This window comes from Girardinichthys multiradiatus, chromosome 23, assembly GCF_021462225.1.
Source record: "Girardinichthys multiradiatus isolate DD_20200921_A chromosome 23, DD_fGirMul_XY1, whole genome shotgun sequence".
Lineage (NCBI taxonomy): Eukaryota > Metazoa > Chordata > Actinopteri > Cyprinodontiformes > Goodeidae > Girardinichthys > Girardinichthys multiradiatus.
The window spans coordinates 40061806-40087185 of NC_061815.1; the positions used below are offsets into that span (position 1 = coordinate 40061806).

General features: G+C 38.4%; 1 protein-coding gene across 3 annotated transcripts in view; it reads right to left on the minus strand.

Annotated features, from left to right (window-relative positions):
• Nucleotides 1–25380, minus strand: part of fgf13a (fibroblast growth factor 13a) — a 155195-nt gene that overhangs the window by 70139 nt on the left and 59676 nt on the right. For 2 of the 3 annotated variants that reach the window (XM_047353967.1, XM_047353966.1), the window contains exon 3: nt 4761–4928. The exons of the other annotated variant lie outside the window; for it this stretch is intronic. In XM_047353967.1, the coding sequence (XP_047209923.1) occupies nt 4761–4928 (168 nt within the window). The remainder of the gene's footprint in view (nt 1–4760; nt 4929–25380) is intronic. 3 annotated transcript variants of the gene reach the window in all.

Here is a 25380-nt window from a genome sequence, read left to right on the forward strand (position 1 = left end):
AACCTAAAAATTTACATCAAAAGCCATTTTTCAGATAAAAGTGTCAACAAATAAATACAATCTTGGCACAGCTTTGTTTCTTTAATGGGCCATTTACAGCTTTACACTGGAAACTGTGTGTTTCCATGTGCCTTCTCCAGATAGTTCTACGTAATTTCCACCCCCACCATACATCAACATTAATGATGTCTTCTGAACAGCTTACGTAAGAGCTGTAGTCTCCCCTACTTGCTTTGTAAATTCAGTCACGTCCAACTAGAGCTACAGACAAACTGAATAATACATCTGTGCTTCTCCAGGCAGACCTCCGCTTGCACATCACTTCTGTATCTCTTTACCCTCCTCTCTTTTCCACAAGCGTAAGTACATGTGCTTGAGCTCTTCAGAGGGTACACAGGAAGCTATCAACAGTTTAACTGATGTCTTACTGCAGATATACAGCCAAACATAAGACATTTTTAGATGCAGCAAAAACAGACCAAAACACTGCAGCAAACACACCAGTATTGAGAGAATTAATCTCTTACCTATCAGGAAGTCTGCAAAAGAAGACAGTTTCTACAATCTTAGCACTGCATTAAGGGATAGATGATAAGCATGGGGGCCAGAAAGCATAAGTGCCAGACAAAGCAGGGTATGGCTGCATGCTTATTATTTACACAAATAACTACACATCCTTATCTTACTAAAGGCTGGAAACAAGAAATTGTTTCCACACATTTTCCATGCATCTACAAGCTTCAAAGCAAGATAACTAAATGAGTGGAGAGGTGAGGAGAATTATGTTTGCGAAGGATGGAAGAGAAAGGACAGTTGCAACCGAGTACTTTGCAAATGTTTTCATACCCTTTAAACTGTTTTAAAAAACGTCAACAAGTATTATTGGGATTTTGTGTGAAAGACCAACATAACGTTGTACATAATTGTAAAGTGTAGCAATAGTAGTACAAATAGTACTACTATTAGTCGTAATGCGTAGTGTAAGGGATTGTTTTTAAAAGAAAGAACATTAAGGTCATACAACAACAGAGTCTACTTCAGATCCGGTGTAAGACAGACTGCTACAGGAGATCCTGCCCAGCCATCACCATCTACAAAAACTCTTTGAAGGAACTTGTAAAATATAAGTTGCAAAAACATTTTATTTTCCTTGTGGTTTCATAACGTACTTTTGAATTGAATTGAATTAAGTGGAAGGAAAATGAAACATAGTTTGCTAATGTTTTTGCAAATAAAAATTTAAGAAATGTGACATGCATATTTTAGCAGCCCCTGCATCAATACTTTGTTGAACCACCTTTAGCTCCTTTTACAGCTGAAAGACTTAAGGGTATGTCACTAATAACTTTCCACGTGTAGAGATTGAAAATATTCCCCGTTCTTTGCAAAATAGCTGAAACTATATAATATTGCACAGAGAACATTTGTGGTGATAAAGTCTTTCCACAGATTCTCAATTGAATTCAGGTCTGGAATTTAATTATCCAATGGGTCACATTTGGACCTTAGACATTCCAGAGGAGCTCTTAATAATTTAGGACAAAACTGATAAAGAATATTTTTTTTAATATAAAGGTAATAAAAAGGAAAGTTTTAGTAGATTTTCGTTTTCATGCCATGTCTGCAAAAAACTTCCACAAAAAATGAAACTAACAATGCAAGGACCTATTTTAGGTCATTTGTTTTAACATTAGGTACAAAGTACATGCAATTTGTCATTTTTCATGAATCTATAATATTCATTTGAAGAAAATTTATTCATTCTCATTCAGGTGGTCTTTATTCTAAAACATATTTTTTTCTATTTCAAACATAAAACAAAATAAACAATTGATAGTAAATATTTTCACAAAAAAAGCATAATTTATAATTTCTGAAGCAATTCCAGGCAAATGTTATTATCAGGGCATAGGGCAAAAATCTTGAATTGTGAAGATTGCCCTGGACTATGCTTTTCTAAAATACGAATAAACTGTTATCTACACCAATCCACTGTAGCTCTGTCTGTATGCTTAGTCATTGTAAAGCTGTGGGAGTTTCTTCCCGGATTGTCTTGCATTTAGCTCTATCTCCATCTTCCTATCAACTATGACCAGCGTCCTTGAGTTATGTGTCATCTTAGTTTTCCAACAAATATTGTATGTCACATGTAGGGCAAAATTTTGCATTTTGGTAACGTCTTAACAGAGCACCTTCTTCCACATGTTCAGCCTTATGTAGATCTCTGTACACCTGAGGTGTTCACAAAAAAGCTGTGTTTATAGAGATTAAATTACACTAAGGTACAGTACATACCAAAAGTTTGGACACACCTTCTCATTCAAAGAGTTTTCTTTATTTTCATGACTATGAATATTGTAGCTTCACACTGAAGGCATCAAAACTATGAATTAACACATGTGGAATTATATACTGAACAAAAAAGTGTGAAACAACTGAAAATATGTCTTATATTTTAGGTTCTTCAAAGTAGCCACCTTTTGCTTTGATTACTGCTCCGCACACTCTTGGCATTCTGTTGATGAGCTTCAATAGGTAGTCACCTGAAATGGTTTTCACTTCACAGGTGTGCCCTGTCAGGTTTAATAAGTGGGATTTCAAGCCTTATAAATGGGGTTGGGACCATCAGTTGTGTTGTGCAGGAGGTGGATACAGTACACAGCTGATAGTCCTACTGAATAGACTGTTAGAATTTGTATTATGGCAAGAACACAGCAGCTAAGTAAAGAAATACGATTGGCCATCATTACTTTAAGAAATTAAGGTCGGTCAGTCCGAACAATTGGGAAAACTTTGAAAGTGTCCCCAAGTGCAGTCGCAAAAACCATCAAGCGCTACAAAGAAACTGGCTCACATGAGGACCGCCCCAGGAAGGGAAGACCAAGAGTCATCTCTGCTGCGGACGATAAGTTCATCCGAGTCACCAGCCTCAGAAACCGCAGGTTAACAGCAGCTCAGATTAGAGAACAGGTCAATGCCACACAGAGTTCTAGCAGCAGACACATCTCTAGAACAACTGTTAAGAGGAGACTGTGTGAATCAGGCCTTCATGGTAAAATAGCTGCTAGGAAACCACTGCTGAGGACAGGCAACAAGCAGAAGAGACTTGTTTAGGATAAAGAACACAAGGAATGGACATTAGACCAGTGGAAATCTGTGCTTTGGTCTGACGAGTCCAAGTTTGAGATCTTTGGTTCCAACCACTGTGTGCGGTGCAGAAGAGGTGAACAGATGGACTCTACATGCCTGGTTCCCACCGTGAAGCATGGAGGAGGAGGTATGATGGTGTGGGGGTGCTTTGCTGGTGACACTGTTGGGGATTTATTCAAAATTGAAGGCATACTGAACCAGCATGGCTACCACAGCATCTTGCAGCGGCATGCTATTCCATCCGGTTTGTGTTTAGTTGGACCATCATTTATTTTTCAACAGGACAACGACCCCAAACACACCTCCAGGCTGTGTAAGGGCTATTTGACCAAGAAGGAGAGTGATGGGGTGCTGCGTCAGATGACCTGGCCTCCACAGTCACCGGACCTGAACCCAATCGAGATGGTTTGGGTGAGCTGGACCGCAGAGTGAAGGCAAAAGGGCCAACAAGTGCTAAGCATCTCTGGGAACTCCTTCAAGACTGTTGGAAAACCATTTCAGGTGACTACCTCTTGAAGCTCATCAACAGAATGCCAAGAGTGTACGGAGCAGTAATCAAAGCAAAAGGTGGCTACTTTGAAGAACCTAGAATATAAGACATATTTTCAGTTGTTTCACACTTTTTTGTTCAGTATATAATTATACATGTGTTAATTCATAGTTTTGATGCCTTCAGTGTGAAGCTACAATATTCATAGTCATGAAAATAAAGAAAACTTTGAATGAGAAGGTGTGTCCAAACCTTTGGTGTGTACTGTATATTTTATTGACTAATCATGTGACTTATGAAGGCAGTTGGTTACACTGGGATTTATTTAGGGGTATACAAGTAAAGGTGGACAGATACAAATATATGCAACACTTTATTTTTCTATTTGCAAAACTATGCACTACTTAATGTTGGTCAATCACATTAAATCCTAATGTAAGATTATGGTGGCAACATGACAAGATGTGAAAGGGTTTAAAGGACATGAATACATTTGTTAGACACTGAGAGCAGGAGTCCTGCAGATCCTATGAAAATGGATTCAAGCATCAAGCATGAATATGAAGTGCAATTCCCCAGATGGGGAGATTAAAAAAAGTATCACCTTTTTTATGAGGCTGGTAGAAGTAGATCTACCTTTTTAAAATGGCCAAGTCACTGAACTGATTAGGGTTGCAGTAGCCTCTATCTTTTATTGCTTTTCTTTTTGCACTTTGTTTTGGTTAGCGCATGTGCCTCAGGGTGGCAATGACCGAGTTAATGGGTTGACAAAGAGAGGAGGTGTGCAGAAGCTACAGACGCCATGCTCCTTAATCCAACTTAAGTATTATGGAGGCAGACAAACACAAAAGGCTTTCTGCAAGGTAATACCCCCAAAGAAATAAGTACTCAAACACATGCACACACATGAAGTAGCACGTGTTTATGCACAAGTGAACCCATGGTACAGATAGGCAGAAGCACATGCCGTGCTCTCTAAAAATGGTGCAGGAATGAAAGAGAGCCTAATTTGAAGTGGTGGAGAACTATCAGCTTTGACAGAATATGAGATAGGAAGGCAAGAAAAGAGCAGCAACTGTGAGCTTTGCTACATCTAGACAAGAAGGGGGTGCACACAAACCTTCTGGCTCTGAACTTTCTTTGAGGACAACTTGCTTCAGTGGGCAGCAGAAGATTTCGTGACACTTAGCACGAAAAGGGGACCCCTTACTCCTTATATCCGCAGAGTGGATGGAGTCCTGCCGTAACATAATGTACTCCTGGGTACCTGGGGCAGCATCATCCTGGACTGCAGCGGTGCCATAACAGAATGAATTGGGGTTAGAAAGCTTACCACACATGAAATTAAAATAAATCAATAGCAATAAAAACACAGGGCAAAAACACAGGCAAATGAAAAATTTCCAACAATAGCAACAGTAGTAGCTTTAAATATAACTGTAATATAACTGTAAGGAAAGAACAGAAGGAAAGAGAACTAAAGTCAGAGAAATAAATAGACAAGAATACCACAATCACAGAGTAACTTAAATCAAAGACAAAGACAACAAATCAAGGAATAGTGGATGCTTTTATAAATATATACTCAGTTTGCTGAAAAAGAAAAATGTTAAACAACAAGATAAAGGACATAGAACAAGAACAGTTCAATGTCTAGAATCACTGTTATGGCAGGTGTTTAAAGATTACACCAGGAGAGTCTGCAATCGAATGAAGTTGTGGGACAGCAAGGCAAGCATGCAGTTTATAACAGGTTAGCATTACTTGTACTTGGGTAGCCTTAATGGCCCCCAGCTGAATGCATGCAGAAGCTCTGAGGTCACAGGTCACACTGGTAGTTGGGATGGCAGATTTGCAGTCAAGAAGTCATGCTAACATGATAACAAGGAGAGCATATATAACATTTCTCCATGTGTTTATAAATTCTGGGATCCTGTGAAAATCTTTGTATTTCTGTTTCCTTCAGCCTATCCTCTTCTGTTTAGGGTCTGTGCAATCAGTCACCTATTATTTCTTCATATTATTTCTCTTAAGCGATGAACAAATAAGCAAAATATAGTCTTCTTGAAAAAGTGTATTGAAGAGCTGTCTCACAATCCAGCCACAGCAACCTGCGAAACTATTAAAATGTACTAAAAGTTTTCATTTTACAACCACAAAACTAAATATAATGTATTGTGACTCTCTGTGATAAAGTACTGCATAGATGTTAGTCTTTTGTAACATCATCATTCACTGTAATACAGCAAGACTTTCAAATTCGATAAGCTTTGAGCATTTAGAGACCGGATTTTTTTAATCTCTATTCTCTTTTTTTTGTAAAATAGCAAAACACAACTAAATGAAGAGCATTGTTGAATCTCAGTTTTTTTAAGTTATGGAGAAAAATCTTAAAGGGACCTTTTAGGTCAAGACTTTAACTAGGCCATTCTTACACATGAATTTACCTTGATCTAAGCTATTCATTTGTTGCTGCATGGCAAGAGTTGAGACCCCCGCTTCTGTATTGTACTGTACTCCAACTTGTACAGCTCCAACCACCTTGCCATCTACTCTCATGAACCCCCCCTGCCAATGCTGAAGTAAAGCACCCCCACAGCCTAAAACTGCCACCGCCATGTTTAAAGTGGAAGATGGTTTGGTTAGGGTAATATACAGAGTTTGTTTCCTACATTGTTTGTCATGTAGACCCTTACATGGTTCGTGACAAACTTTGAACAGGACTTCATATGGCTTCTTTAACACTTGTTTTCCTGTAGCTATTTTTCATAAACCTCAGATTTGTAAAATATGTGACTATCAGTTGTCCTATCAACAGAGTCTCCCACCTAAGCGGGGGATCTCTACAACTCCATAGCAACTTCTCCACAGTTGCTATGACCCTTTTGACTACTTCTCTGTCTAATGCTTTCATAACCCTAGACCATGTCTTGGCAGATATGCAGTCTGGTCATGTTCTTTTTATTTTCTAATGATAGATTAAAAAGTGCCCTGTTAGATGTTTTATATTCTGACCCTGCCACCGGAACTGCCAGTTCTGCCTGCCACTGCCACAAATTGAGCTCGGCCCTGCTGCAATTCAATCAGTTTCTCAGCACGTTTGCAATGTAATGCAATGCAGACGTGCACAGCGCCCCCTACCGAACAAAATGGGTAGCTCGGTCAGCAGGGAGCTGAGGAAGAGCGGCTGCTGACGTCACTCTGCTGCGCCCGCCGCTTAGAATGCTTTTTCGTTTTCGAGTTCTGGGCAGTACTTTGCGGGCAGACCACAAAAACGAAAAAGCAATGTCTGCTTTGTTTTCTTTTTGATTATGGCATAAAATGTGCAGTCGTGAAGAAGAAAATGCAAATAAGATGATTGATTACTAATTTCATTTATGGGTCAAATAATGCAGCCACATTCTTAAAATGAAAAAGCATTTGTGGAAATGCTTTTTCATTTTCAAATTTTACATTTCAAATTGAATTTTGGTATCTATTTGCTGGGGTACATTTTGAAAAATAAATCTCAAATATCTTTTTCTTTTTTATTTTAATTTAGTGAAGGAATGAGCAGTCTTGAAGAAGAAAATGCAAATGCAAATAGGATTATTGATTACTAATTTCATTTATGAGTCAAACAATGCAGCCACATTCTTAAAATGAAAAAGCATTTCTGAAAATGCTTTTTCATTTGAAATATGGTAACGATTTGCTTCCATAAAGTATCACATGGACATGAATATAAAATAATTATAAGTTGTTTAGTCTGAAAGATCTTATTTAATCTGGCAGAACATGTTTGACGTACATCTCTGTGTATTACGTCACATTTAATTATTGTGATTTAGTGCAGGTCTATTTAATTCTGTCCGGGGGCATTTAGTCTTCTGCCTGCATATTGATGGCAACATGTCTCTAAAATTAACTGAGAGGTGACAGAATATCTCACATTAGAAGGAGCTCTCAATAATATTTTCCCCATATTTGTGTGCTAATCTTGCTCTTACTTCCATGTATTTGTAATTAGATGTTTTCACAACATATTTTATGAACACGACTTATATTACCATTTCCTTAACAGTTAAAAGATTATATTTTTTCAGTTATCAGGCTCTTCTCCGGTGGAACTCGCTCCTAATTTTTGTCCGCGAGGCAGATTCCCTGTCTATGCTAAATGGCCTGCACTTGTATAGCGCTTTATCTAGTCCAAAGGGCTCCAAACGCTTTACACTACAATCAGTCATCCACCCATTCATACACACATTCACACACTGACTGTAGTAAGCTACATTGTATCCACAGCTGCCCTGGTGCAGACTAAAAGAAGCGAGGCTGCCATACAATCTGTGCCACCAGGCCATCTGATCACCATCAGCAGGCAAGATGGGTGAAGTGTCTCACCCAAGGACACAACAACTGAGACAGATGGAGTGTGGGTCCAAACCTGCAACCCACTGATTACAGGACAGACTCCAACCACCTGTGTCTACTTTAAAGACTACACGTTATAGTTAGAGTGGTTTAGGTTATCCTGAACTATCTCTTTAGTTATGCTGCTAAAGTCTTAGACTGCTGGAGGACATACTAACCACCTTTCCTCACTATGCCACTTTCTCCTACTACTCTCCAATTATGCATTATATTCAGTTATTGCAGACAATATTATCTTTCAGATTTCTTTTTTTTTCATAGAATTTACACTTAGCCTGGTGTTCTCCTTAGCTGTGACATTTCCCTGGAGGAGGCCATCTGCCGGGCTACTGCTGTCAATGCGTACATGCTTTCTTACTATAAATGATATACTTGGCCCTGTCTTTCTTTTTAATCCTTTCTCTCTTCCACAGCAAAGCAACCGAAGGAGCTATTGATGGGACTAACTCTGTTAGGGATGTTTTCCTTTTACATTGTCGCTACATGCATGCTCAATTTGAGCGATAGCTACAAAGTCAGCGATACATTGCAAGCAACTGTCCAATGACGCTACAGTAAATACAGCAAGTCCGCAATCGGCTGGGTTTCCTTACAAAGGTTTTTACCAATTGGAATAATAGAGAGAGCCTTCCTGCTGTCAAGGTTGGGGGGTTGGAGGTAGGACCAGAGCGTATGGCGAGGAGGCCGCATTGTGAGTAGTAGAAGTTTAATTTGATTGAACACCAACTTACAGGCAGGCAGGCAGAGTACAAGGTCAAGAGGCAAACAGAAAACAAACCACAAGGAGGAACTCGAACCAGTGGGGAACAATGAAAACTAGAGACCTTATAAACTGAGGGAAGTGGAGTGTGGACCAAGGAGACAGGGAGGCAGGTAATCAGAGGAAACATGTAACAGGTGTGGACCAGGCTTCAGGGAGGCTGAGGGAATGTGTCAGGTGAAACTAATGAGCAGGAGGAAAGCAGGGACAAGAGGAACTGAGCAAAAACTAGACTAAATAAAACCTGGCAAAACTCTGACCTAAAACGAAAATAAACCAACAGAACACAAGAATCTAGAAAGTATAAACTAACAGCAAAGAAAAGGTGGAGGGGTGGCCACTTTGTTTAAAGATTTATTAGAGTGTAAAAAAGTTTTTCTGGGCAAATTTGACTCTTTTGAATATTTGACTCTCCGGGTAAAGAGCCTGGTCCGAACCATGTTCTTGAATATTTACAGGCCTCCTAAGTCCAAAACAAACTTTATCAGTGATTTTAATGAGCTTTTATCTGTGATTTGTGTTTATTATGACAGTTTAATTATTATGGGAGACTTCAACATTCACATGGACAATCCTGAAGATAGAAGTGCAATAGATCTATGTGACACTCTTGGAAATTTTCGTTTGACTCAACATGTTAAACAGCAAACGCACAAACAGGGACATATTTTGTACTTGATCATCACTAAGGGTCTAAACATTTCCAAGGTGTCTATAACTATAATGTTGCTCTATCTGACCACTTTTCTGTTATTTTTGAAAGATTTTAATAAACAACAACGTAAGTTATCATAACTATGCAGACGACACAAAGCTATACGTTATGATGTCACCAGGTGACTATGAACCCATTCAAGAGCTGGGTAGTTAGTGCAGCATTTGACACTGTTGATCACTCCATTTTATTAGAGCGCTTGAAAAACTGGGTCGGCCTTTCTGGTACAGCACTCAATTGGTTTAAATCCTACTTGAAGGACAGGGACTTTTTTGTTTCAGTAGGTAACTTTACATCAGAGAGCACAAAAATCACATGTGGCGTTCCCCAAGGGTCCATCTTAGGGCCACTCCTATTCAATATCTACATGCTCCACCTAACTCAGATTTTAATAAACAACAACGTAAGTTATCATAACTATGCAGACGACACACAGCTATAGGTTACGATGTCACCAGGTGACTATGAACACATTCAAGCGCTGGGTAAATGCTTAGAAGAAATCAATGCATGGATGGGCCTAAATTTTCTTCAGCTGAATCAAAACAAAACTGAAGTAATAATCTTTGGACCGAAGGAAGAGCGTTTAAAAGTTAGCACACAGCTTCAGTTAATACAGCTAGAAAACCACCAGTCAGGCTCGAAACCTGGTGTAGTGACTCAGACCTGAACCTGCAGAGACACTTAAAGACAGTGACAAGGTCAGCCTTCTATCACCTAAAGAACATCTCCAGGATTAAAGGACTAATGTCTCAGCAAGACCTTGAAAAACTAATTCATGCGTTCATCTTTAGTAGAATTGATTACTTCAATGGTGTCTTCACAGGTCTGCCTAAAAAGTTGATCAGACAGCTGCAGTTGATCCAGAACGCTGCTGCCCGCGTCCTCACTAGAACTAAGAAACTGGAGCACATCACCCCGGTTCTAAAGTCCCTACCTACACTGGCTCCGTGTAGCTCAGAGAATAGAGTTTAAAATACTTCTGTTAGTCTATAAATCACTGAATGGCTTAGCACCAAAATACATTACAGACTTGTTGTAAGTAAGTAAGTAAACTTTTATTTATATAGCACCTCTCAAGAATCAGATCACACAGTGCTTCACAACACTAAAACAAATTACAATTGGAATAATATATTTATATATGTAAAATAAAAGAAGATAAAATCAGAAATAAACTAACCAAACGCAAGCCTAAAAAGATTAGTTTTTAGCTGTTTTTTAAAAGATACCACCGAATCCGCAGTCCTTATACACAAGGGGATAGAGTTCCAGAGTCGGGGAGCTACTGTTGCAAAAGCTCTATCACCCTTAGTTTTCAGCCTTGTGTGATGTACAGCCAGTAGGACTTTATCGCATGACCTCAGAGACCTGGGGGGATTGTACGGATATAAGAGTGTATCAACCACCCAGACTTCTCAGGTCATCTCGCTCAAATCTACTCTGCATACCCAAAACCAGAACTAAACATGGAGAAGCAGCTTTTAGTTCTTATGCTCCGCTAATCTGGAATAAACTGCCATAAAACTGTAAAAGTGCCGAAACCCTAAGTTGCTTTAAATCAAGATTAAAAACGTATTTGTTTAGCGTGGCCTTTGACTGTGCCATTTAGGCATGATTAGTTGCGTTTCAGTCCAATTTTCCTTTCATTTTCTTGTCCATCATTCTATTCTCTTTATTTTATTTTATTTTACTTTTTTTAATTACCTCTGTTGTTTGATATTATCAATTGATTTGTTTTTCTGTGTCTGTATTTGTGTTTATTTGCTTTGTGATTGTATTGTAATTGTATGTACAGCACTTTGAATGTCTCATTGCTGAAAGGCGCTAAATAAATAAACTTACCTTACCTTACCATACCTTAACAAAAAACCCAAAATGGCAGATCCTGACACATTGTTTTATAACTTGAATAGAATTGGTTTGGATTGTATGTAATAGACTTAGATAATAACTTAAATACTTTAAAACCCAACTTGTAGAAAGGAAAGACGATTCTCAATTTCCCAATATTGTGTAATGCCTTGTTTTGTACGATAAATGTATTGTTACAATTCTACTGGTGAGCAAAATATGTGAATAACTGCAACCACTACTGCCTAACTAAGGTAAATAACACAGATATTACACAAGAGAGTCTTCATTCTGACTTTTCATTTAAAAAATGTGATCAGACTGCTAGCTTACCGCATTCAGCGATCTTTTCAAGCTGTTATATCTTGGTCAGGGTGTTAGGTGGGTCAGTGGCTAGCTCAACAGTCAAGTACCCAACAAAAACTCACACATGCACAGAGAGAACATACAACTCCAAGGCCCGGACTGAGATTAGAATCCAGGACCTTTATGATGTTGCAGCAACATTATTGTCTTATTTTAGACATTAAAGAAACGTATTTGTTCAGACACACAGTAAACACTTTGTTTTAGTGTTTTGAGTTACACCAGTGATCTTTGGATGAGTAAAGTACACAATAAACACCCATTGTGAAAAGATTGAACTGTAATGTGGCATTGCTCTTCGTGCAGGTAGCATATAGACTTCTGGGTGGGTGGGGAGTGGTAGGAGGTCAGATTTTAAAGAATAATCATTAAAAAATTAGCAAGCTTAAATAGTTATTAACAATTATTTATTAGCTATAAAAATCAATCCTAAACTAGCAGAGAACGTGTCCTGATTTATTTATTTTACTGAAAAATATATATTTATAGGTGGAGAAAAATAAGTAAGAAGCTGCAAAACAATTAGTTAGTTGACAGAGAAGAAATCTTACATTTTTATCTTTATTTGTAACAATTAAAATGTATTTAAGTCCTTTCTTTTTTCTTCACCACAGCCCTTTCTCTTCTTAGCTAAATATTCAATTTTGAGTTCAGTACTGCAGTACAAAATGCATGTTTATGCAAAAGACGGCTTGTACAAATTCAGCAGCACTTAAATAAAAAAAATGGAATGCAAAACAACATTGATTAACTGTCAGCTCATCAGAGATAGTAAAATGAGTGACAGGAAAATGGAAAGGGGTTTTGCCCCATCTTTCAAAGCTTTCATTCTCCCTCAAACTTTGATGAGGAACACATATCGGAACTGTAGGAAACACTATGGATTATAGAGTCAAGTGTGGTACCCTAGTTGTTTGAGACTGGCCACTCCTAGTAAACTTTCACACAAGTTTATGATGGCTGGTGATCTATAGGTAGTAGTGTTGCAGCAATGGACCTTCAGCTCCAATAGATGCTCTTGCTCCGCTGACATGAATAAATCTTATATCAAGAAGAAACAGGTCCAAATAAATTATTGTTGGTGAGGGTTTGTAGCTTAGTGTGGTTAGTTGCTCATCTATTTAAAGATCTTGAATTACAAGTCATCATTATGAGTTTACATCCACAGTACTGTGGCAATAATTTCAAAATGCAGTATACAGCATGTAACGTGCAATGGCTGAATGACTGTAGAGTGCTTCTGTTCAAGCGGGGACTTCTATGGCACAGGGGAGCAGGCCTAATGTGCCAAACCTTTATCATGTTCACTCATCTTCACAAATGTCTCTGTTCAATTGGAATTCAAGGACACGTGTAATCAACTAAAGCACAGTTAGGTCAACAAAAATGAACCACACTCATGTATGCAGTTCGCACAATTTATTCAAGTCATGACTCATATCTATCAAGAAGGTGGAGCACAGTCATCATGCCTTAGCAAAAGGCATACTCAGTGAATTAAAATTGGAATTAAGCACAGAAACAGGTCTGTAGCCTGGGTTTTTGTTTCAGAAATAGCCTGGCCTAAATGTGGTTTTCCATGGTTTTCCAAGGAGTAGGATCTAGTACACTATCTACTAGGATGCAAATTGTCTATATATATATATATATATATATATATATATATATATATATATATATATATATATATATATACACGTCCTTCTCAAAAAATTTGCATATTGTGATGAAGTTCATTATTTTCCATAATGTCATGATGAAAATTTAACATGCATATATTTTAGATTCATTGCCCACTAACTGAAATATTTCAGGTCTGTTATTGTCTTAATATGGATGATTGTGGCATACAGCTCATGAAAACCCAAAATTCCTATCTCACAAAATTAGCATATCATTAAACGGGTCTCTAAACGAGCTATGAACCTAATCATCTGAATCAACGAGTTAACTCTAAACACCTGCAAAAGATTCCTGAGGCCTTTAAAACTCCCAGCCTGGTTCATCACTCAAAACCCCAATCATGGGTAAGACTGCCGACCTGACTGCTGTCCAGAAGGCCACTATTGACACCCTCAAGCAAGAGGGTAAGACACAGAAAGAAATTTCTGAACGAATAGGCTGTTCCCAGAGTGCTGTATCAAGGCACCTAAGTGGGAAGTCTGTGGGAAGGAAAAAGTGTGGCAGAAAACGCTGCACAACGAGAAGAGGTGACCGGACCCTGAGGAAGATTGTGGAGAAGGGCCGATTCCAGACCTTGGGGGACCTGCGGAAGCAGTGGACTGAGTCTGGAGTAGAAACATCCAGAGCCACCGTGCACAGGCGTGTGCAGGAAATGGGCTACAGGTGCCGCATTCCCCAGGTCAAGCCACTTTTGAACCAGAAACAGCGGCAGAAGCGCCTGACCTGGGCTACAGAGAAGCAGCACTGGACTGTTGCTCAGTGGTCCAAAGTACTTTTTTCGGATGAAAGCAAATTCTGCATGTCATTCGGAAATCAAGGTGCCAGAGTCTGGAGGAAGACTGGGGAGAAGGAAATGCCAAAATGCCAGAAGTCCAGTGTCAAGTACCCACAGTCAGTGATGGTCTGGGGTGCCGTGTCAGCTGCTGGTGTTGGTCCACTGTGTTTTATCAAGGGCAGGGTCAATGCAGCTAGCTATCAGGAGATTTTGGAGCACTTCATGCTTCCATCTGCTGAAAAGCTTTATGGAGATGAAGATTTCATTTTTCAGCACGACCTGGCACCTGCTCACAGTGCCAAAACCACTGGTAAATGGTTTACTGACCATGGTATAACTGTGCTCAATTGGCCTGCCAACTCTCCTGACCTGAACCCCATAGAGAATCTGTGGGATATTGTGAAGAGAACGTTGAGAGACTCAAGACCCAACACTCTGGATGAGCTAAAGGCCGCTATTGAAGCATCCTGGGCCTCCATAAGACCTCAGCAGTGCCACAGGCTGATTGCCTCCATGCCACGCCGCATTGAAGCAGTCATTTCTGCAAAAGGATTCCCGACCAAGTATTGAATGCATAACTGTACATGATTATTTGAAGGTTGACGTTTTTTGTATTAAAAACACTTTTCTTTTATTGGTCGGATGAAATATGCTAATTTTGTGAGATAGGAATTTTGGGTTTTCATGAGCTATATGCCACAATCCTCCATATTAAGACAATGAAAGACCTGAAATATTTCAGTTAGTGTGCAATGAATCTAAAATATATGAATGTTAAATTTTCATCATGACATTATGGAAAATAATGAACTTTATCACAATATGCTAATTTTATGAGAAGGACCTGTACTGCTCAAAAAAATAAAGGGAACACTGAAATAACACATCCTAGATCTGAATGAATGAAATATTCTCATTGAATACTTTGTTCTGTACAAAGCTGAATGTGCTGACAAGAAAATCACACAAAAACCATCAATGGAAATCAAATTTATTAACCAATGGAGGCCTGGAGTCACACACAAAATTAAAGTGGAAAAACACACTACAGGCTGATCCAACTTTGATGTAATGTCCTTAAAACAAGTCAAAATGAGGCTCAGTATTGTGTGTGGCCTCCACGTGCCTGTATGACCTCCCTACAACGCCTGGGCATGCTCCTGTTGAGACGGTGGATGGTCTCCTGAGGGATCTCGTCCCAGACCTGGACTAAAGCATCCACCAACTCCTGGACAGTCTGTGGTGCAACGTGCTCATTGTGAACCTGCTTCCATCTGTGAAGAGCACAGGGCGCCAGTGGTGAATTTGCCAATCCTGGTGTTCTCTGGCAAATGCCAAACGTCCTGCACGGTGTTGGGCTGTGAGGACAACCCCCATTTGTGGATGTCGGGCCCTCATACCATCCTCATGGAGTCGGTTTCTAACTGTTTGTGCAGACACATGCATATTTGTGGCCTGCTGGAGGTCATTTTGCAGGGCTCTGGCAATGCTCCTCCTGTTCCTCCTTGCACAAAGGTGGAGGAAGCGGTCCTGCTGCTGGGTTGTTGTCCTTCTACGGCCTCCTCCACGTCTCCTGGTGTAATGGCCTGTCTCCTGGTAGCGCCTCCAGGCTCTGGACACTACGCTGACAGACACAGCAAACCTTCTTGGCACAGCTTGCATTGATGTGCCATCCTGGATGAGCTGCACTACCTGAGCCACTTGTGTGGGTTGTAGAGTCCGTCTCATGCTACCACGAGTGTGAAAGCACCACCAACATTCAAAAGTGACCAAAACATCAGCCAGAAAGCATCGGTACTGAGAAGTGATCTGTTGTCCCCACCTGCAGAACCACTCCTTTATTGAGTGTGTCTTGCTATTTGCCAAAGATTTCTCCCTGTTGTCTATTCCATTTGCACAACAGCTGTGAAATTGATTGTCAATCAGTGTTGCTTCCTAAGTGGACAGTTTGATTTCACAGACGTTTGATTTACCTGGAGTTATATTGTGTTATTTAAGTGTTCCCTATATTATTTTTTTTGAGCAGTGTATGTATATATATATATATATATATATATATATACATATATACAGGGGTTGGACAATGAAACTGAAACACCTGTCATTTTAGTGTGGGAGGTTTCATGGCTAAATTGGACCAGCCTGGTAGCCAGTCTTCATTGATTGCACATTGCACCAGTAAGAGCAGAGTGTGAATGTTCAATTAGCAGGGTAAGAGCACAGTTTTGCTCAAAATATTGAATACTGCCCAAATCACGGCAGAATTAAATGTGCACCTCAACTCTCCTGTTTCCACCAGAACTGTCCGTCGGGAGCTCCACAGGGTCAATATACACGGCCGGGCTGCTATAGCCAAACCTTTGGTCACTCATGCCAATGTCAAACGTCGGTTTCAATGGTGCAAGGAGTGCAAATCTTGGGCTGTGGACAATGTGAAACATGTATTGTTCTCTGATGAGTCCACCTTTACTGTTTTCCACACATCTGGGAGAGTTACGGTGTGGAGAAGCCCCAAAGAAGCGTACCACCCAGACTGTTGCGTGCCCAGAGTGAAGCATGGGGGTGGATCAGTGATGGTTTGGGCTGCCATATCATGGCAATTCCTTGGCCCAATACTTGTACTAGATGGGCGCATCACTGCCAAGGACTACCGAACCATTCTTGAGGACCATGTGAATCCAATGGTTCAAACATTGCATCCTGAAGGTGGTGTCGTGTATCAGGATGACAATGCACCAATACATACAGCAAGACTGGTGAAAGACTGGTTTGATGAACATGAAAGTGAAGTTGAACATCTCCCATGACCTGCACAGTCACCAGATCTAAATATTATTGAGCCACTTTGGGGTGTTTTGGAGGAGCGAGTCAGGAAACGTTTTCCTCCACCAGTATCACGTAGTGACCTGGCCACTATCCTGCAAGAAGAATGGCTTAAAATCCATCCCTCTGACCACTGTCCAGGACTTGTATATGTCATTCCCAAGATGAATTGATGCTGTATTGGCCTCAAAAGGAGGCCCTACACCATACTAATAAATTATTGTGGTCTAAAACCAGGTGTTTCAGTTTCATTGTCCAACCCCTGTATATACTAGGTTGTAAGTCACCTTGCAGGCAGCAGAGAATGTTAACTTGAAGTTGAACTTGAGGATTTCTTTAAAACACAGAAGGATTATGCATTTTTATTCAGTCTCTAATGCCTTCTTACTTTTATCCTCCTCTTGTTAAGTTTTTTGTACTTCAGCTCTCTTTTATAGAAAGAAGTCTTTAAAAGGTGACATGATCTCTCCAAGTTATTACTGGTTGAAAGTTAGAGCATAGAAAGCTACGGTGGTTATCTGACTGCTTAATGAATATTGATGTTTTTCTATTTTTACTCTCTATATCAATGGTTCTGTCTCACACTGTTATAGATAGTTAATATTTTAGCGATAATATGTGTGATGGGTCTCAGTGTAAATTGATTTTAATTCAAATTTATTTACATTAACCCATTTCATACACACAAGGTATCTATACAAAAAAGTTGGGCATGTCTTTGACTTTCTGCTCAAATGTTCGGCAGATAACAAGAAGCCTGAATGGAGTACATCATAGTTGTTCTGTAAAATCCTCTTGAGCTTTCAACCTCTTGGTTATGGATCATGCCGGACTTGGAATGTTGGCAGCAAACTGAAAAATGTCAGGTTAAGATCATACCTTACATTTTACTGTGGTAGGATTACATGTATCTTCACATGCTGGCATGCAGTCAGACATATGGAGCTGACCTTCATGACACATGATGATCATATAGGTTGCTTCTGTTCTAAAGGTTGCATACATTACAGTACACTAAAAGAGGTCTGGTATTTATAAACACCTTCTGGCTTAGCTGTGGTGACATGTCAAAGACAGGCATGAGAAGAAGAGTGCTTTAACAGATTAAACTGGGAATATTAGGAGTTTTTTAAGTCCTTCTATTAGACTGGTTAGCTTATCTATGGGAGTGTTAGGTCTTTTGTGTTTAATGTGTAAATAAGCTCTCAGAAATGAATAACTAAACATCCATATGGCAAATTATTTATCTTGGAAAGAGTAAAAAAGCTGGATTGAAGAAAGTCTATTCTGAGTTGTTCTAACCATTTCCATGGGTATGTGAAATGTGGAATTCCACACCACTTAAAAAAGAAAACCATTTAAACATGAGTAAACAATCATAGCTGAAAACATGTCTCAATAGAAATTGTTTAATAATAATAATGTCAGATTATCCTTTTGTCACTCTGAAGTGCAAAATGGAATGACATTTAATAAAATATGTCAGCGAAGGGAAAAAAAAAACACAGATACCTTTCATTAACCAGTTTTATGACCCCTGTTATTCCTCTTGTTTTATTATACTAACCAAAACATGCTTATATAGTTGATCAGTACTGATTGAACTGAGTGAGTATACACTCAGTATACACTTATGATTCAAATACTCTGTGATATAATTAGTATAAAAATATTTAGATAGTCAATTTGATCTAATTTAGATTAAATAACACATTATCTGATTACTTTAACCATGAAAATACTAAATAATTGTTCACCGTAAATTTATATTTTTTTATGTTTTTTTTCATACTCTAGTTACAGTGGAAAGTTTAAAAAAAATATGTCTTCAGCAGATGCATACAGCCATTAATGCCATGAGAAAATCCCACCATCATTCTGTAAAAGAAAGAAATAGGTTCCTTGTGCCAGGGAGTAATGTGCTTTGATGTGAAATGTGCAAATCAATCCCAGAGCGAAAGCTAAAGACCTTGTGGAGATGCTGGCTGAAGCTACTAAAACAGTGTCATTATTCACAGTTAAGCTAGTCCTGTACAGACATGGGTGACAGGCCTCATATGCATTTTGAGAAATGTCATGTGGTCTGATAAAACTAAAAGTAAAATGTTTGGCCATAAGGACTATTGTTGCATTTTGAAGAAAAAGGGAGTAGCTTGCAACCCTGAGAACACCACCCTGTGAAGTCAGGGGTGGCAGCGTAATGTTGTGTGTGTGCTTTGCTGCAGGCATGACTTCATAAGATAGTTGGCAAAAGATATCATGTGGAAATACTGAAAGAACAAGACATCAGCCAGGAAATTAAATGTTGGGCAAAAATGGGTCTTTCCATTGGACAATGACCCTAAACATAACCCTAAATGAGTAACAAAGAATGCTTCGGAGTGGCCATCACAAAGCCCTAATCTCAGTTTTGTAGAAGATTTATTGGCAGAGCGGAAAGGTGTGTGAGCAAGGTGATCTACAAACCTGACTCAGTTATACCAGTTCTGTCAGGAGGATGGGTCAAAATTCGAGCAGAGCATAGCTAGAAGCTTGTGGAAGGATACTCAAAATGTTAATGCAAATCATAGATTTTAAAGTAAATTCACGAAATATTAAGGACATTAATGTAAATGTCTGAATTTGAAGAAAGTTAAAAACAAATTCTCTAGAAAAATTCTTACCCTCATCAATCTGGCGTTTAGTAAAGATAAATGATTTTAGTGATCCTAATTAACCTAAAGCAGGTATGGTTTTGTCTGATTTAATGTTGTAATGTGTTGTGTGTCTTTTTTTATATGTAAATGAAAATAGTTGATTTAATATTTTCCTCAAAGTCAAAGCTGTGAGTTTTTCTGGTGTCACAGAGGAAGAACTCTGATTGGCCAGTTAAGATGATGCAGCTCCTATGTTGCCCAAAAATCTATTCATGATTGGCTGGCTCCCCATGTGGATCCACTGAATATGAGAAAGTTTGTTTTCTGGGTATCAGATCTGAACCTAAGAAAGAACAAAGCTTCCTTTCAAGCTGGCAGTGGTTGTTATGTAGCTGTGGTTGCGATAAATATTTGTTTTGTTGTAAGCTACACTGTATATCCTTATTTTTGGGGTATGCCATTGTTTGTTCTCAGCTCAACTTTGCTCAGTAAGGTAGGGCTAGCCTTTTTCATTTAAAGCTGGATCAGACAACACCCCCAGCTCCAGAACCTCCCAGACATCCAGAAATCTGTTTTATAATGTCGGTGCAACTGGCGTCTTTGGCAGGTGGATTTACTGTGTATGCATGAGCTCAGCTGTTTGTCAGACACAAGGCTGAATGACACTAAATTGGGTTTGAGCAGAAACTTACCGAGGCCCATCATAGTCTATGCCTGACCATGTGAGGAACTCAGTCCAGCTCTATCATGGTGGATCTGGGGAGGTTTTAAGGTTGGCTCGACCTTTATCCTTTATATTTTGAATTTTAACCTTTCCTCTCTCCTTATATTAGAGCTGCCAAAGTCAAAATAACCACTAGTTAATAAAGCTTCCAATTAGATTGTAAAATATAAAAACAGCTAGACATCTGAGAATTGAACTGATACTCAATACGTTTTATGGTTTCCATCAGCTTTGTTATTACAGACTAAGATCTGTTCTGTTCTAACTCCCTCTCAAAAACTAGAGGGTATTTTATTAATTAATTGTCTTACTAAGAGTTATTATAATTGCCTTTCTTCTTGGGTATTTTTACTGATTATTTTGAGTACACTATCAGATCATACACATTTGTTGTCTTAAATATAGAATTTCAAAGAGATCATTCTTTTTCTAAGTGCAACTTCTGAAAAAGGTTAAGAATGTGTCTTCAGATGAAATTCATTTTAATGACAAGCTCTGATTATGATGAGCTATGAACATTTAAAATGACTGATCATTATAAATATCAAAGTTATTTTAGGAAGAAAATATTGGGCCTTGTGTCGCAGGTGTGTGTTTATGTAATGTGATTAGATGAAATCTTCTGAAAAGCTCCCAAGTTGATGCAGAACTAAGACTTACTCTGGAATAATATTGGACTTGAACTTTGTTTCATTGGCTCGAAGTTAAACCTGCAATAACATTTTTTTCACCTTAAACAAAAAGACCTTACCACAGTAAGATCATATAAAGCATTTAACAGCTCATGTTGCTATATTTTCGCTCAACAGGGGAATTATGTGTCAACCTTCAAGTTAACTTGTGGTTTTCTGACTTCACAAACTTGACTGAGCTCTCAGTTTTAAGACTTTTTTCATGTGGAACAACTGCCACTTTGGATTTAGGAGGAAAGAGTCCTTCATGAGGCTTAAAACTCTTCTTTGTGATAAGGCTTATAGTTGGGCTTACACAGGTGACCCTGAACAATCCCTTTACTTTAGTTATGCTGCTATAAGGCGAAGCTGCTCGGGGTACAATTATGTATTCTTGACCAGTTTCTTTGTGTGTCTGTCAGCACCTGTCCTTTCAACCACCCTGCTGGTCACGGCATAATGGCACAATTTTGGAGCAGTTCTGCTAGAGATTTCTTGCAAAAATTTTCACAAAATGAGAGTGTTGTGCACGACCAACATGTAGACAAGAGCGTGGGAGCCGCATGGTGAATAGAAGTATTTAATAACGGAAAAGATTACTTTCATAGGAGTGAAAACAGAACACGGAGCATGGGCAGAATGACAGGCATGGAGCAGGCAGGTAAACAGTGGTGAAAGAGCTTGGCATGACAAACAGTCGGATGCAGTAGCGAGCAATGACACACAGATTAAACACAGAGGCAGGATGGAGAAATGAATAATGAACTAGCAAAAATCTAATCTAATTTTTATCGCATAAATTGTAAGAAAAATCCAACCTTTAATCTGAGTACATTAATTTATTGAAAAAAACAATCCCATAGAGATGGTGGCGCAATTGTTGGTGCCACTAATACACCTTTTAAATATTTACCCTTTACTTTTTTAATTTTATTTTAGTTTCTATGACCTTTGAATTAGTAATCTATACCCATTTATTCCCTTGGGTATAGCCAAGATCCAACACAAGAATCAAACAGGACTGAGTTTGTTTTAGATTCTCTAGAAAATCCAAAAGGGATTCAAATAGTTGTCCTTCTGCAGAGTTTATTGGACAAAAGTGGGTTTTAAGCTGCATGGAGGCACAGTTTTTAACACTGTTGCCTTGCAGTAAGAATGCCTTGGGTTTGAAACTCAGCATGGGTTTTTTCTTTCCACAGTTCAAAAACATGCATGTTGAGTGCTGGAGATGGGCACCAGCTGCCCTGAGACGCTGCAAGGATAAGCAGGTATAGACCATGGATGGATGAATACTGGATTGTTAATTAATACAAAAAATATATAGATATGATACCCAGGGTTTTGAATCAGTCTCGTTTTATCACATTAAGACTTCAGTCCCATAGATTGCATAGATTTTGTTCAAGACTGACCATCTAACTGTTTCATTATGTAATGATATTCTAGTTTTGCCTATGTATTGATTAAACGTTCAATCTCTAAATGCAGTGTGCAGAACTTTGATTTGAATCTTTATATTTACATTTATCTATTCAGTTTGCAAGAGCTTGATTACTTTAGCTGAGAAATTAATTTACCACAAAATTGAATGAAATAATCTAAAGATTGCATAGCTTAAAGTATGCTCAATTCTCAGATGCTCAACATGTATGGTCCAAGTAAAAAAGATGAGTTTTTGTAAGCTGATAATGTAAAACCTCCATGTTTGATAGCAAGCACTGTTTGATAAATTGTTATTAATATGCACCAAATGTCTTCTTTCTTCCTGTAAGAACTAACAGCATTACATAACATGTTGACTATTTTTGGCTTCTGCTCTGTACTATCAGGGACAGTGGAGACCTGTCCCCATGTTTTGTTGTTTTATGATGCTGAATGCACAAACTGATGTCTAAACACATGGCTGACCAAATGTTCAGGTCATTTCTTTTTCTCTTCATTTTTAAGTTAATTTGAGGATATGGAAGATTTTTGCTTCATTATTCATACATTTTGTTCCATGAAACACTTAACATCATGTTTTCATCATCACATTGTCCGAAGCATCATTGTCCTGTGTTATATGGTAAAGAAAAGCAATGCATTCAGTAAATTAAAAACTTTTCAGATGTCTGTTACTTAATCTAAATGCTCTATGTTTTGCTAGTATATTATTAGTCATGAGCACAATATAAGCCTTCCCAGGTTGTGACAAGCCTCTTTATTAATTACTTGACCAAAAAAAAAGTGCTTGAACCAAACCCTTCTGCCAAGAACGCATATGGAGTGCAGCATCTTTTTCTGCCAACCAGATCAGCTCCCAGATGGGCATCGACTGCTCACAGTTTAGTCCATAAATGCAGATTTATGGCCTCTCTTGTTGTTAGAGGAAAGAAGGTAGCAGAGGGAGAGTGGGTGGAGAGTGAAAGTGGAGGAGTGAAGTCATGTGCAAATTGCAGATGAACGGGAGTAAAAGGTAGGGTGGAGAAGATGGATTTGACCTTAAAATTGCATCATTGTTGGTATTTTATAAAGATTTTCTCAATGGCTCTGTGTGAGGCAAGGATGGTGGAGAGTTTTAAAGGCTTTCATTATTAGATCTGTGGTAGAAAAAAAGTAGCCTTTAATATTTGTGGGGGTTTTCTTCAACACAGTTTGCCTGTCTCACAGTTTGTTCTGAATTTGAATTTCAGGTTTTTCTATTCATGCTATTGATTTTATTGGAATGAGTCATGCAGTAGTATTTACACACAGTAGTACTTTTCCACACTTTGTAACATTACAAACTTCAAATATTTCTAATCAGATTTTATCTGACAGACTTACACAAACTAGCACATAATTGCGAAGTGAAATGAAAGCAGTACATAGTTTTCAAGTTTTTTTGAATTTTTAGCCTGCATTTGAATTTAGCTTCAATTATTCTGATACCCTGAAATACAGGTGAAATTATCAGAAAAAGTAAAGGGCACTGTATATTTAAAAGGTTGACATTCTTATGAAGTATCTGCCTAATAACAATATTTCCATACTTTTCATATAAAAGCATTTGTGTGGTAAGATTTCTGATTCGTTTTGAATCATAACGACAAATAGTTTCTTTAAATGCTTAAAAATATTGCTAATTGAAAAAAGAAATGTGTCATGTATGAAGTCTTAAAATATGAAACAGATTTCAATGAAAAGAAAGGAGAAAGTAATAGCTTAACATAAGTTGATAGTATGACAGCTCTTAAATAAATCCAATATCATAGAAGACTATTACACACCTCTTCAATAGCTTATACCCTCTTGTTTTTTACCAAGTCATGATCACACTGAAAATTTCAGTTGATCCAACAGTCCCAACTAGCTTGGCCTTGTTGCAGGATTACATAAAAGGTTCAAATACAGGCATTCAGAAACAGGAGATTTAGGAACGGCTAACTGTGATGCTATCTAAATCATCAAAAGTCTGCGATTAGTGTTTGATGACTCTGTTTCCTGGTGATGCATTTTGAGAGAACCAAATCTCTTGGCTGTTTTGGTTGTGTCAGTTTGGGAAAACAATCCAAATATTTTTAACCCAAGTGACTGGAACCAAAGTATGAGACTGAGTGAAAAAAGATAAGCAGAAGATTGAAGCAAGTTAGCCTTTATCTGTTTCCAGTTGATAAGATGAGCTGAAACAATTACAGTTACGGGGACAGGCCACAAAATTCGGAAAAATTATTTTCTGTCCTTCCTTTTGTGCTCTCTGATTTACTGTAAATAATACTTGTTTTCAAATTTACTAGAAATACATGTAAATCATCTAGAAATAAATCTGCAGTGCACTGAACCCAATTGTACTTAAAAAATTAAACTAGAGTTAGCTTTATTGTTATTGAGCAGAAGCTAACGCAGTACATCAGATAGCCTTTTTTCAATTAATCACCCATGCAAATAGTTTGTCAAAGGGGAAACATTCACAAAATGCATGACAGTTTACTTAATTGACAGTTTACGTAATTATCTGTAAAGCACAATATAGCATGAATAAAAATCACATACATTCTTGCATATCAGAATATACATTTTTCAGAGGTTCTTTGTGATCCTGGATAACTTTAATAAAGCTTGAATGGCAAACAAAATATGTATCCTTTAAACACAGCACTTGTGGAGAAAGGAGTAAGCCCCCCTGCATTATTCTATTTTCTTTCATTTAACAACAACTCTTCAGTTCTGTTACAATTAACTGATGCTTTAGCAGCATCTGTGGTTGCAACTGCAGTGCCTGCAATGGAAATGTGACAGTATGTACCATAAGGTGCCAGTGTTATGAACCTGGATGGATGTTAACCACAGTGCCACAAAGGC